The following is a 15,852-nucleotide window of genomic DNA, read 5'->3' as shown; positions in this document are numbered from 1 at the left end:
TTATATAATTATTTCATACTTATATACATGTATGCGTGTTTGTACGTATGTGTACTTGTTTATAATTATTTCATACTTATAGACATGTATGCGTGTTTGTACGTACGTGTACGTCTTTATACTTATATACATGTATGCGTGTTTGTACGTATGTGTACGTGTTTATACTTATTTCATACTTATAGACATGTATGTGTGTTTGTAGTTCACTGGGCTATCAAGGATGGCTGCGTGATTTTTTATATAAAGGGCGGCTATTTTTTAAGAGAAAATGACTATTTCAGCACATTAAACAGTTACATCGGGGCTAATCGAACAAACCGGGCTGCGCTATTTACGCTCGTGGAAACGCTTCTAATACATAGAAAATGTCGTCTGAGGTAGGTACGTACGTATTTGCATGTATCTTACGCGCTGTATGTTGTTTAAGTGTATACCGGTTAGCGTTTTCGCATGCGTAATTTGGAAAATATAGTTATAACAGAACATTCAACAAGAAAAAAAGTCACCTATAATTGAAATATGTGATAATTCTATGAACTGAATCCAGTTTTAGCTCCGTCTTTCGTTAATTTTGCTTCTACGAATTGGTGAATAACTCGTGTAGTAACCGTGGGTAACTTGTATATTTGGATTCTTGACCGCGGGTTGAACACTGAGCAAATATTTATTTGTACGTTCCCCCCAATACATTTTTCTATGTAAAAGAAGCGTTTCCAGGAGCGTAAATAGCGTAGCCCGGTTTGTACAATTGGCCTAAAGGCTCCTGCCATATCAAATTATTAAAACTCGTTTGATAAATTTCATTTCACATAGCCACTCATGTAAGATCCTCTATTTATCATATATTTCAAGCAACTGACATTATACTGTAGTGCAACTTTATTGTATCATGATAAATCGCTGCACCTCTTGATATGAAATCTGGATACCGTATTTGACCCAATAAGAACCCCATCACTACAAGCAGCCCTCCCTCGATTTCACAGACCTCAAATTAAATATAGACTGAAAATAGTTTATTTGATTTATTTTTACAAACTGATTTATGACACACTGTGTGCACTGATTTTACGAAAGGCTTATCAGGATTGGATCTATCAAGAGTCCTCATCTTTACAAGTATCCTGGGTGCTTAATGGGTCAAATACAGTAGGTAGGTTCAGTAAAAGAAAGAAGAAAGTGATGTAGATTCTGTACAATGTTTTTTTTAATTCATGACCTAGGCAATGAACTCGTATGGAATTGGTTCAATCAGCTGAGGCTTGTTGTATTTCGTCCTCACAAAGTGGGATGTGTTGGGCTGTTTAGGCTGCAAAAGAACAGAAAATAGAAGTCAGCAATTTCACATTGATAATAGAAAACCAATTAGAATTCAGCAATTTCATATTAGTAATAGAAAAACTTAAGAATTCTTCCTTTTCTCACATTGATAACCGTCAATAGACCAATATAGACTAAACAAAATGAGTGATAAATAAGCATCAGAGGGGCACAAACGTTATATCGACAACTTCAAATACAAGGAAAATTCTTTAAAACAGTCTTGTTATTTATTCAATTTGGTTCAACTTAATATCATTTAAATACTTTAAACTGTCTGAGTTTCTAAGTACATAATATCAGGACATCTATTTAATTATTCTGAGTAAAAATGATTTTGTAAATTGAAATCTGCCAATTATATGATCATGTCTATAATTGATTCTATTAATTAAAAGAATGGAAAAATGCCTTTATTTCAATCCAATTACCTTTATATTAATATATCTTATTAAATTGAATCAGTTTACCATGTTTCAAAATAATGGATCATTAATTAAAATAATATTCTTAAATTTACAAGCACTAAATTAAGATAACACAGATAATTGTTACAGTAGTATTCAAAATGTAATTTAAGCTGAGAGAGAAAACAGTAGATTTCTTTTTAATTTGATTTGTTCTAATTAATTTGCTATTAATAATTTTATTATTATTAATTTCTTTTGTCTGAAAATAAATTCACACCGAAATTCTAGAAAAAATATATATTCTGTTTTCATTTTTAAAAACGTGAATATTAGTAAATCCTGACTCGGATCGACTATTACAATATACCCAAAATGGCGGCCATTACGATTGCAAAGCTTGTGACATTCATCAGTATAGATAGGCCTATTAAACATTAAAAACGTGAGTAAATAATATACAATTGTAAGCAGTATTTGTTTTTGTAGTAGTGCTCACTAGCTGTAGTCAAAACTAAATGAAAGGCCAGCTGATTGTTTTCTCGCTTGCTGATGCCTGCTTGACTTCAGCTTACGTAATACACAGCCGTGAAAGTGACACCACTAGCCAAGGTGGAAATAGCCCAAGGCTGCTAATTAGGGCCACTGGGGTGTTGGTCATGGGGTCAGGAAGTGGTCACACCTCTTTTGTTACTATTAAGTCACTGCCTGGTATTTTGGTGGTTTAGTAAACGTGTACTGGGGACAAACAGGGGCATGGCGTCAGGTAAAAAGGGCACGGCACGGCGCCATGCTAATCAGGGCTGTGGGAAACACTACATATCCAAGGTTCATACAGAAATTAAGATATGAAATTCAAGGCTTTTCAAGGCCTTTTCAAGGCTTTTGATTAAAAAATTCAAGGCACATATAGCCATATTATAAGCATAATAATTTCAAATTAACAAGAAAATAAAAATGTTTCTTTCATTTTCCTCACATTAATCCTTTATATTGATGATATCTGACAAATTTGCAGACAATTTTAAGTGAACAAATAATTTGAGAAATTTCAATCTAACCATCACATCATTGTCAAATAAAATCTAGAAAGCCATACTCTTAGACTTCCGTTATAACTTCAATTTGCTTGAACAAGGTTGATATTACAGATGCTTCATTTCCTCTAACTTTCCCATACATCGCTATATCTAACTCATAACCACCCCTCTATCACCCTATCTCAACATCTGTAAATACCGATATTCAACTATGATTTTACCATCTCAAATTGTAGATATTTAACTATAAATTGCCTTGAACAATATCTAAAGAAAACTAGGGCTGAAACGATTAGTTGAATAATTGGAGGCGATTAGATTAATGAAGCTAATCGCTGATAATCGATTAAAGATTTTATTAATCGTTAATCGTAACACGCATAGCAAGATCATTGTAAGCTGACTAAACATGTTGACAGATCATGGATTTCTGAGTAAGCCATTCCGACTGGAGTTTCATCTCTTTATGTACATGTTTTGAACTCCAAAGCATATATGATGTGAGAAATACTTGTTAAATTACGTCTCTCTGGAAGTTAAAGTCATTAATCAATGAAAAAGTGGATGTCATGAGAAAGCTTGCAACACGCTGTTTGCCAATTTTCACTAGCGATCGACTCCATGTTGTTACTTCACCGAGGCCTAATCGCCGCCAGGACGCTCGGGAGCGGAAGGAGCAGTAATCTTGAACATTTAAATTTTACTATTGCATGTGTTTATCAAATAAAAAGAATGTTTTTGTTCATATTCTAATTGAAGATAAGAGTTGTTGATTTATTTTATTTTTTTGATCATGGAAATAAAAAAAATTCATTGACAAAAATTTGGTCATGTCGCTCTGTGGCGATCCAGATTTAGTCGTACATGTGAAGGTCACGTCAAAACAGCGGGTTAGCAGACTTGATTTAAACAATGTTACGGAAGACGATACAGGAAAGGAATTCAGAGCTTATTTGGGATAAAATATGTTTGTTTTGTCAATAAATCTATTCTTATTTGTTGGTAGGCTTATATTATATAAGGCATGTCCTCTGTCATATTGTATAGTAGGTGTTATTATTAGTTGATAACAAAACATGGCGGACGTTTTCAGTAGTCAGTAGTGAAACAATATAGTTGCCTTCAATTCAAACAATTAATCGATTAGTAATCGATTACATGTGACCGAATAATTGAATACAAAAATTACTAATCGTTTCAGCCCTAAAGAAAACCATTAAACTAATCCAATTCACTGTCTGAATTTAATATGATATCAAAATGCAGTCATCATTATTGTCCTCACCTTCTGATGTTAGCCAGGCTCCCCACCATGTTTTTGTAGCCGGCTAGTAATACTGACTGATCCAGCTCAGTTATCTGTCTATATCTTATTATTACTTATCTCCTCATAAATAACAAACCCACAGAAGACCCTGATTCTTCTTTTATTGGATAGTGATAAAACCAGATGTGTTCCGAGTATCATATTACCAATAACAGGTGGTACATTCTAGAGACTCTACAAATGTCATTTTCATTTTCTTGTCAATATGCCGTGATAAGGGTGGTAAGGTTTAAGAAAAGTTTTAACGATTTTTCTGCAATTAACCACCAAAATTAGAAGATGTCTGTGATAGATTCAGTAAATTCAAGGCCTATAATTATGTTTTCAAGGCTCTACAACCATTTTTCAAGGCCTTTCAAAGTCCTTCAAGGCAGACACTCAAAATTCAAGGCCTTTTCAAGCCTATGTGAACCCTGATATCTCAAGGTTTCCTTTGTCTTACCTGGCGTTTCAAGCTAAGCATGATTCCCTTCTCCTTAGCCTCCTTCTTCTTTTCGGCGTTTTCCTTCACACGCTTCACGAAGTCCAGACGACAGTTTGAGTGTTTCACGTGTTCAATCCTCAAGTTGATTCTCTTGGGCAGAACTCGGTGTCTGTAGTTTTCAGAAAAATAAATTATGGAACTTAATTTACAATTCTACTTAGTCTTAACAAAACAAAACCCTATATCATAATTCCAAAGAAACCTATTTTAACTATCAAAAAGACAAAAGAAGTGCTTAAAAGAATGAAGTGGATTGTGACAACGAGTTTTTTTTTAAAGATTAGTAAGATTTTAGGTTTATGTATTTTTTAATCCAAAATAGAAAATAAACACTTTACAGTACACCAGAACAGCATTGGAGTATTACAGCTGAATAAGTCTCAACCAGGGAATCAAGCAGACAGTTATCATTCAAAAATAACTCAAATATACAGCCATTTCATTGCGGTATGCTTTGCGTATCTAGGGGAGGCCATCTCCAAATGAACTGAACTGATCAAATGATAGGATGTTAGGCAAACTAAAACTGGATTTAATTTGCTGAATTTCTATTAACCACCAGCTTTCGAAATTAACGCCTGTCCCCCTGCCCTTGACCAGCAACTTTAAAGTGGCGTAGACAATATTTACCATGTAGATGGTCCTTTGACTGGCAACTTTTGGTCAAGATAGAGGATTTACAAACCAAAAATGACATTAGAATTGTTGAAGATCGAAGAATAAATTTTCGTAGTAATATGGTTTTCAGTTAACTTTGTTGAAAGCCAATGATACTAATCCGGATATGCAAATACATTTTGTCAGTTAAACTATCAATTTGCTAGTAATTATGTTAACTACAAGGATAAATTATAACTTTGTCAGGACCAGTAACTTTTAGGTCAGCCAGTCCTTAGGACCAGCAGGAAAAATTCCTTACGGGATATCTTGAACACTGTTATCCACACCACAGAGAAATCTTACCCGACACGCTTGTTTACAACAACACCAACAGCGTGAGGAGTGACATTGAATACTCGGCCAGTCTTTCCGTGGTAGACCTTGTGAGGCATACCCTTCTGTACAGCTCCGTGGCCCTGTTAAACAACAATACAAATACATGTGAATCTGTTTGTGAAAAGTCCAGGCTACAGACCATTGCGACCAACCTAACACAACAACTTAAAAGTAAACAAGAACCTCACATTGCGCATTTTTTTGTTACTTAACAATATGATTTAAAATGATTTTAAACTTTGAGAATTGTTTCTACTTTGTAGTGAAGGTCATCATTATCTATATATCCATCAAGGGAATGAAATGATTTGTTTACTTATATTCATATATAATTGCCATCTTCGCCTATACAAATAATAAGGTTATTCACAGGAAATGCCCTTTATAAATACAGAATCCTATGTATGATAAAGGCTGCAATCTAACTTGATCAGTTCTAGTATTAAAGTAAAGTTGCTTGTTGAAAAATGTCGACAATCTGACTGGTATCACAAATCTTAACCTTTTTCTTGTTAATAAAACTAAATTTAAACCGAGAGAAATTTTCTGTCAACAGTAAAACCCCTATTACATGGAACAGTAGGGGACCAGATCAAATATAGTTCGAGGAATACAGGGTAGCCAATATTATGAATGTGAATGTTTGAAAATTTCTCAATGGAAAAACACTTGTTCGACGAATATATTATAACATTTTTTTCTATGTATTTGATGAAAAGGGGATATATTTCTGTTTGAGGAATAGCTATTCAACTATCTGGGGTTTTGTTAGAGGGAATATATTGGGAAAGGGACTGGACCAAGCGATCAGATCGACGAATGAGGGGTATTCAAGGAATGTGGGTTTGAGTATAACGGTCTTTTGCTGTGCAATATTACCTTAACATCGACGATGTCTCCTCTTCTGTATATTTTCATATACGTAGACAATGGAATGACTCCCTTTGTCTTGAATTGACGAGAGAACATGTAGCGCGTACCGCGCCTATATCCCTTTGTGTTGGTCATGATGCCTTCTGCAGTTGAAAAATAAAAAAAATATTTCATAAACTCCTTTGACGTATAATTTCTGTTTGGTCAATTCTCTAAATGGCAATTCTCATCATATTTCCACCCAAATCAAATTGATTATACATCCCCATTGATTAATGGATTAATTGGACAATTCAGAATTAATAGTGACAGGATTTACGGTGAAAGTTCCTGGGGTACAGTCCTAAGAGTTTGCACTATCTAACCTGCTATTATTTTGAGGGCAGGTCATGATCAATGTCAGAATTTCTCTCAATTTCATAATGCCAAAGCCAAGCAACTCTCACCAGAATCACTGTTCACACAGCCAATGCACTAACCTGCACAGAAGATCACTTCTTAATTATGTTTTAACACCCATTTAAAAAATCAACTCTTTCAATTTACATTTTGAATAATGGCGACCTCCCCATTACTATTGTTAAAACTAGTAAAACTTTGGGGTTTACTAGTCCAAATGGCCTGCAGAGAAAAAATTAATGTCACAGACTGTAAGCATAGAAAAACAAAGAGACCTTATTTTTTTGTTTATCTCCATAGTATTTTCATTGACACAAAATTATGAATGGATTTTGCAATGGCGATTGGGGGAGGGGGACTTCATTGCCACACAGTGTGAATTGATCTAAACGTTAACATCTCCATTAAATTAGGGTCCTTTAACATGGTATGTTTAAACATTTTTGAAGGTTTTTTCATGATCAGTAACTAGAAGAAAAGAATACTTACAAATCAATGATTTCAAATCACTTTAATTCAGTTTTATGCGCTGATCTCAGAAAAAAAACTCATTTCATAAATTATCATTTTAACGAGATTCAATGTTTTATTCATCATCGACTCAGCACAATAAATTGAATTGCATCTTTGATATCATTCGACACATGCAGAAGGTATTTTGCATTTTACATAACTGTACATGTACTTTAACAATATCATTACTGAAGTAGACTGTAGAGAATCGCCTAATCTTAGTATATTAACTGTACATGTACTTTAACAATATCATTACTGAAGTAGACTGTAGAGAATCGCCTAATCTTAGTATATTAACGTTTGTAATTTGTATCTAAATGCAAATTCACAATATTAAATAATTTAAGACATGTATATACGGTACTAGATTTGTCACAGAGTACAATATTGATCAAAGTTAGTAATCAACTTAAACCTTCAGTATATCACACTAAAAACGTGCTGTCATTCACAACACTCTTTGGCCAAAAAAGTTTAATTTCACATATGAACGCCAGAGTACATCTCGGCACGATACACGTGGTTTGCAACACGGAGAATTTTGACCGAAAGTTCTGGCATTTTAATTGTTTTCAAAACCCAATTATCCATTCCTTTCAATTAAACATATGTTTAAGTATCCAATAACATGTCAGAAAATGACAACAAACGTATTCAACTGGACAAAAAGAGCGTGATTCGGAGATAAAATTGTGCTCGCACCTTACAGTATGGCCGACCGGAAGAAAAAGAATTTGTTTAGGCATGCGCAGTGACAGCAAGAGGCTACAAGAACCTGAAGGATTCAGTCGACGTACGAACGCGTACACCCCAGCGTAGGCTTACATATTGGCTGTAGGCCACAGTCCTACTATCTGTATCATTATTTCTGAGAAGACATATATCATATTTTATTCAAAGATTTTCTTAATTGATGTTTCTAGTGAATTCCATTTTGATAACAGGGATGGTAATAGAACATGTAAATACCAGTTTGTTATGGCTTGACACCAAATATTGCTTTAGCTACATGTATGTATATATTCGCGGCAATTTTTTTTTAATTTACATCAGATATTTAGATAGTTAACTGTGTGTTTAAATTAAATAATTGTGGGTTGCGCAGCGTCAGTAAGTATGGTTTGGGCCCCTTTTGGCCACCAAATCCATCAAATTTTCAAAACTATATTACTAGTCATTATAGTGATTAATTTGTTGTATTTAAAAAAAATGATTATTTTCTAATTTTGAAGATGTAGTTGCCATGTTAACCAACCAAAATATGTATAAATTATGAAAATGTGGAAATTTGACAATTTTGGCAATTTTTCACTAAGTTTTTGTTTATGAAACTGTAGAGCGCATTCTTGAACACACTTAATACTTACTGAGAATATGTCTGCAATTTCAGTACATCTTTAGGAGAAATATAAGGTTTGTTCAAGAATGCGCTCTATGGTTTCTAAAACAAAAACTGGCTAAAATTGTTAAAATTTCGACATTTTCATAATTTATGCATATTTCGAGTGGTAACTGAAGGTGCAAAATAAAAAAAAGACTATCATTATGATTAAATTAGGGATATACTAAATATTTGAAATACAACAATTTAAATACTAAAGAACAGTTTAAATACTAAAGAACACTGCTGGTCCTAAGAACTCGATATATTATCATGGCATATGACCATGCAGCGTTCTCCCTTACGGGTTTTTTCACTGCTGGTCCTAAGGACTCGAAAAGTTACTGGTCCTGACTGAAAATTACTGGTCCTTACAAAGTTACAATCCATCCTTCATCCTTGTACTTTACTAACAAAATATGTGTGCTCTCAATAAAGTTGACTGAAAACCAGAATATTCTAAAAAATGATTTTATACAGTTTGATCTTCAACCTTTCTACAGTTCTGCTGCTATTTTCTGTTTTGTATATCCTCTATGGAACAGAGGACAGACATTGTCTGCCCGACTATAAAAGTGTCGGTCACTGGCAGACGGACAAGCGTTAATTTCGAACATTGCATATGACATATATTATAAGTTACATCTGTAAAATGGATACACAACATCACAGGTCCAGGCAAAACAAACTAATTTGATCATAAAAATATATATATAAAAAAAATAATTTACGTTGCTTTGACTCACTGCTTGCATCGGAAAATGAAGCTATAATAATAATAATAATAATAAAATCTTTTATTTAACCAGGGTTACATATTTAGACAAGTCTAATTTACAATATGGCCCTGCATCAATATATACAGTTATCACAGACAACAGTTTAATACAGACAATACCTTAATTAAAAAGGCATATACATTCATATCAACATGTAAATATGGTTGCTTTCTAAAATATTGGTAGAAAGTATAAAACTAAAATTGTGAAAATACATCCTTTAAATATTTTTGTTTAAAAACAGCAACACTGGGAGCATTTCTAATATCATTGTTCAATCCATTTAGTACATTGGAACAAGTGTAAACAAATGAACGCTTAAAATAACTTGTTCTAGCATTAGGAATATAAAACTTATTTGAAATTGAAGATCTGGTATTTCTCATACTAACATCCCTAATATAGGTAAACATGTTACTGAAGACACTAGGAGTATCCCCATGTAAAATTTTGTAAGCAAGAACAGCTTTCCTAAAAATAAAATAGTTTTCTATTGGCAGCCACTTCAACTGAGTAAAAAGTACTTTGGATGGTGTTAAAATATCTCTAACATTTAGTAAAACTCTTGCTGCTCTTTTTTGTAGCTTGCACAATTTATGAATATAAGATTTGTTACTGGCCTCACTCCAAACAACAGAGCAATACATAAATTGTGGAAAAACTATACTTTGGTAGACTTTTTTCAGAACAGCATTTGACATAAATGGCCTTAAAAGTAGCCTTTTCAGAACACCAATCTTTTTTGAGACTTTCTTTGATACATAGTCAATATAAGTCCATAAAAGACAACGGTCAACAAAAACTCCAAGGAGTTTTGCACAATGTACAGATTCAATATGAAAATCATTTATATTTAAATTCAACTCTCGGCATTTGGATAACCTCTGTGCTGATCCAATCATCATGCACTGGGTTTTGTTCAAATTCAGACTGAGTTTGTTTTCTCTCATCCACTTGATTGTACAATTCTAGCTACTCTATTTTATTTATTGGTGGTCCCCTTTGACTGTATTCTAATCCGTTGTTGCTGTAAACAAGCTACATACTATTCTAGCTACTCTGTTTTATTTATTGGTTGTCTCCCTTTGACTGTATCCAAAGTGCTGTATATATAATCTTATATGTAACCACAGATCTATATTTAGACCAAATATTACTTAATTAATTAACTTTGTGAAGTCGCAACTAAATAACAACTTGTCTATGTTACATAAATACTATTCATTCAGAGTAATTCTTATATTAATTGAATTGCTACCTACTTCAGTTAGCATTAATATTCGATTAAAGTGTACATTAATCTCTACTTTTGGTATGAATGTGTGTGTGGAAGTGCTTATTTGTTGTTTACCCTATACCTGTTAACTCAAATTATTGCTATGCAAATCAAAAATGTTTTGTTTGCCCATCAGAGTATTTTCTTATTGGAGCTATCTGGTGACATTCATCCTAATCCAGGGCCAATAGACTACACTTTTCTACTAAGCCCTAACGGTTCCATAAATGTTATATGTATATGTTATAAAATACTTTTTCTTTTAATCTTCTATTTGTCAACTTTATTAATACTGCTTAGTGGTGATATTCATCCCAATCCTGGTCAACCCCCTGAGAGACATTACCTATCTAACTTGTCAATTATTCATTCTAATGTGAGATCATTTAGAAACAAATCAGATATTATTGAAACTGAATTTTCGGAATATGATATAGTCTGCTTAACTGAAACACACTTAAACAACACTATAACTGATGATAGCTTGGCACTAGATTCACACCCAGTTATGTTCAGACGATACAGAGAAATAGATAATGGAGGTGGTATACTGATTTTTACCAAAGAAAACTTGATATCTACCAGACGAACTGATCTGGAAAACCCCAATATTGAAAATTTAGTTGTAGAAGTGCAAAACTCTAATAAAAAAATTCTTTTGTGTTGCATCTATCGTCCACCTAATTCCAGAGTTAACTATTGGCAACATTTTGATGATCTTATAGAAAACTTGATTAACTTGAACACTAATGTAATCATTACTGGTGACATCAATCAGGACATGATGAGACTCCCCAACAATTTACATCTTCACACTATTTTAACAAAATACCAACTAGACAGCCTAATCCAAACACCAACACGCATAACTGACACATCTGCTAAAAGTATTGATATATTTTTTACAAACAATCCTAACATTGTTAGTAACACTGAGGTACTACCTCCAACTTGTAGTGACCATTGTACTATTCTTTTAAATCTTGTTTTCAAAACACTGCGTGAAAAATCTTACAAAAAAACTTTTTATCAATTTGAAAGTGCCAACTGGGATTTCATTAATAACGAATTACAATCAATAGACTGGGACACTCTAATTGGCCATTCAAATGATGTTAATGACATAAATGAAAAATTTCTTCAAATTCTTAATGATGTTATTGACAAATATATTCCTTGCAAAACCGTTACAGTTCGCCCATCTGATAAACCGTGGATAACTAATGAAATTAGGCTATGTCTTAGGAAAAAAAATAGAATTCACAGGAAAGCATGTAATAGAAATCAAGTTCAGGACTGGGAAGCATTTAGGGAAATTCGGAATAAATCTATCGATCTTATAAGAAAAGCTAAAACTAATTATATTACTAAACTACAAAACTCTCTAATTGATAAATCCATCCCTCCAGGTAAGTGGTGGAGAATAACCAAATCAATTTCTTCACTAAATAATAAAGTTAAAAAGTCACCACCTTTAAAAGTTAATAATAAAATTTTAATCCATCCATTAGAGAAAGCTGATGCCTTTAATAATTTTTCACCTCAATATCTAACTATATAGATGATACTCATCAACAAGATTTACCTCCCCTTAGTCATGTAAAACTGTCTGATATTACAATTACTGACACTGACATTATAGACCAGATTCAAATCATTAATAAAAATAAACCAGCTGGTCCAGATGGAATAGCCCCCAAATTTATAAAATATATATGCCCTTCTATAATTAGACCCTTAAATATTCTTTTTAATAAAACTATTACTACTGGCAGCATTCCTATTACTTGGAAGAGATCAAATGTTACAGCTATTTATAAAGGTAAAGGTGATGCCTCCAATACAACTAATTACAGGCCAATTGCGATAACCTCAGTATTCTCCAAGATTATAGAAAAAAATATTTTTAAATATGTCTTTAATTTCATCACTAAACATCAGGTCATAAGTAAACACCAATCAGGGTTTCAGCGAGGCGATTCGACAGTCAATCAACTTTTATCCATTTATGATGTATACAATAACAAAAAACCTTGATAATGGTAAAGATATTCGATTTGTATTTTTAGATATTAGTAAAGCCTTTGACACCGTTTGGCAAAAAGGCCTCCTATATAAACTTAGAAAATACGGAATATCTGATAAAGTCTATAAATGGTTTGAAAGTTATCTAACTGATAGATCTCAAAGAGTAGTGTTAGAAGGTTATAGTTCTTCTTTCAAACATATATCAGCTGGTGTACCCCAAGGCTCAGTCTTGGGGCCATTCCTCTTTTTGTTATTTATAAATGATATAACAAATGAAGTTTTTTCAAACATTTAGTTATTTGCAGATGACACATCACTATATGTTATTATTGATAATGACCCAGTCACTGCAGCTGATCAGCTAAATGATGACCTCAACTCAATAAATGGATGGGCTAAAACATGGCAAATTAATTTTAATGCTAATAAAACAGTAGGTCTCAATGTTACAAGAAGGAATCTTAATCATCCTGATGTTATATTTAATAATTTTATCATTAATGAACATGACTGCCATAGGCACCTGGGCTTAAACTTTAATAAAACAGGAACATGGGATAACCATATTCATTATATTCAAAACAAAGCCTATCAAAGATTAAATATACTTCGAATGCTTAAGCATAAAATTGATCGCAAATCCCTCGAAATTATATATAAAAGTTTTATACGACCTATTTTGGAATACGCTCATATAGTATGGAACAATTGTACAATGTATCTCTCCAATGAAATTGAAAAAATACAGATCGAAGCACTTAGAATAATCACCTGTATGAGGAGAGGTACATCTCATTATAAACTATATTCTGAAACAAATATTAAGTCTCTAATTAATAGAAGAAACAAACACTGTTTGATCCAGCTATATAAAATTATCAACCGCATGACTCCTGACTATCTATATGAAATAATTTCACCTTATATAAACAACAATAACAACAATTATAGATTGCGTGCCCATAGATATGTTAATGTCCCGTTCGCACGTACTAACTGTTATAAAAATAGCTTTTTTCCTAGCACAATGAACATATGGAATCAGTTAGATGAACATATTATTAATTCACAATCTATATCAATATTTAAAAATAAAGTTGATAAACTCACTACAACTCTGTCTGTTGTTAGTGTGGGTTTTACATATTGTTCCCCCCGATCTATTAACATAGTACTGTGTCAACTCCGACAAGGAGTTAGTAACCTTAATTATGATAGATTTAGTGAAACTTTAATTGACAGTGCTCAATGTGATTGTGGTAATCAAACTGAAGACATTAACCATTTTTTCTTCTCTTGCCCACTTTTTAATTTCTGTAGACATTTTTTATACTTGATCTTAAACAGAATTGGCTATATCTCAGCTGAAATTCTAACTAAAGGTAGTCTTCTACTTTTTGATGATGATAACAAATATATCCTAGATAATGTGTCTAAATATATAATACATACAAAAAGACTGTTGTGATATAACTTACATGATGATATATTCAGACATATATTTAACTATTAATTAATAAACACATTTATTAACAAATTATTTATACATCTTCCCATATAATTTATTATCTTTACTCAAATTTAAATGTTCCCTGATTCATTAATATAATTCTAAGGGTAGGAATGTGAGGATGTGTGTGAGAGAGTGCAAGGATGTGTATACTAATTAAATTGTAATTTGATGTTTAAATTGTATTTATAACATGTTGTACATTACTGGAAGAGGGAAAGGGTTGATATAGGCACTGCCTGTTACCCAATCCCATTGTGTATAATTTATATATACAATAAAATATTTTGAATTGAAAAATTGAATTGAATCGGAAATGAAATATCTAAAAGCTGATGGATAAGTTTATATTGTTTTAAAGGATTTCTTCAACAAAAAATCTGAACTAACCACACCACAATTTGCCGTTTTTTGTTATTTTTTTTTTGCTGACATGCCTCATTTATACCAGAAATTTAGAAAGTATACTATAAATGTCTGTTTAAACATATATATTCCTTCGACTTTATATCCATGATATAATTAATTTATCTATGTCCGTGTCGTTACACTGTTTTTATTGCGCCTCCCGTTTTTGTACATTTTTTTCCGCGGCTTTGAAATCCTTAAAAAACAGCGGAGAGAGACAGTCCGAAAATCTTTAAAAGTATTATTAGTTCAGCCAATGGGTTTAATTGGACTCAAAATTTCAAAATGATTTATTTCTGTTCCATACAATGTATATTTGAAAGTTTGATGCATCAGTTTGTAACACTTCTGGATCGGGTCGATCCCCGGCAACCAGGCAGGGCTCGTTAACTAATTGGTATTGGCTAAATGTAGTGTTTGGAGGTTCCATGGTTCGAATTCCGGCCTGGTCGTTCATTTTTTACGCTCCTACATGTACTTGTGTACATATATACTTTCACCGAAAACTTTCGTCCAAAATCTTCGGCCTACGGGTAAACGATTTTCAATCCTTTTTGGGTAAACAAACTAGCATTATTGCATTTATTATTCGGAATTGATGGGGGCAATTAACATCTTATCGCATTTTTTGACAAATTTATCAACAATAGCGGTACTAACAAGTTATAAATTATGCATTAAAACATATCAAATCTTAAGAGATTATTTGCCGTTATTAAAGGTGCTCCACCACTGACAAATGGTAGTGCTCAGCAGACGTAATTTCTTCAGCTACACAAGTTCTTACACAAAATGAACTTCTAATTCTACAAAAGATAAAAAATTAATTGCACCACGAAAGAGCTTGTCATGCTATATTTTTATATAATGCACTAAAAATAAAAATAAATGAAAAAAGAAAATAATTGTTTTATTATAAAGTGTTTTTCACATGCTTTTGCTTTCATATCTAATATCATTATTTATTTTCCTGCTATAAGCTATTTTTGTATTGTTTTTCCCCCAAAACAGGTACTGTGTGCTGTCAAGTTTTCTCATTTGTTTGGTTTCTTTATTTGCTTGTTATTTCGGCTAGTTTTGAAACCGATCTACACATATGAGGGGA

At 32.6% G+C, this 15,852-nt stretch overlaps 1 protein-coding gene across 1 annotated transcript; it reads right to left on the bottom strand.

Moving 5' to 3' along the window:
- Nucleotides 1-1,192: 1,192 nt before the first annotated feature.
- On the bottom strand, nucleotides 1,193-8,150 carry LOC138327424 (large ribosomal subunit protein eL21-like). Its single transcript, XM_069273499.1, has 5 exons — nucleotides 8,068-8,150; nucleotides 6,457-6,593; nucleotides 5,545-5,657; nucleotides 4,540-4,690; nucleotides 1,193-1,312 (listed from the first exon to the last, which is right to left on the bottom strand). The coding sequence occupies exons 2-5, from the start codon at nucleotides 6,583-6,585 to the stop codon at nucleotides 1,223-1,225; spliced, it is 483 nt and encodes a 160-aa protein (XP_069129600.1). The 5' UTR covers nucleotides 6,586-6,593; nucleotides 8,068-8,150; the 3' UTR covers nucleotides 1,193-1,222.
- Nucleotides 8,151-15,852: the final 7,702 nt, after the last annotated feature.

This window comes from Argopecten irradians, chromosome 7, assembly GCF_041381155.1.
Source record: "Argopecten irradians isolate NY chromosome 7, Ai_NY, whole genome shotgun sequence".
Classification (NCBI taxonomy): domain Eukaryota; kingdom Metazoa; phylum Mollusca; class Bivalvia; order Pectinida; family Pectinidae; genus Argopecten; species Argopecten irradians.
This window is presented reverse-complemented; position numbering and strand designations above follow the sequence as displayed.

What these genes read in the sequence shown, in the direction of transcription:
- LOC138327424 (XM_069273499.1), bottom strand. Translation starts at nt 6,585, where the DNA reads ATGACCAACACAAAGGGATATAGGCGCGGTACGCGCTACATGTTCTCT. An exon ending in GTTGTAAACAAGCGTGTCGG is followed by an intron (nt 4,691 to 5,544) that starts GTAAGATTTCTC and finishes TGAAAACTACAG; the next exon opens with ACACCGAGTTCTGCCCAAGA. An exon ending in TGCTTAGCTTGAAACGCCAG is followed by an intron (nt 1,313 to 4,539) that starts GTAAGACAAAGG and finishes GTTCTTTTGCAG; the next exon opens with CCTAAACAGCCCAACACATC.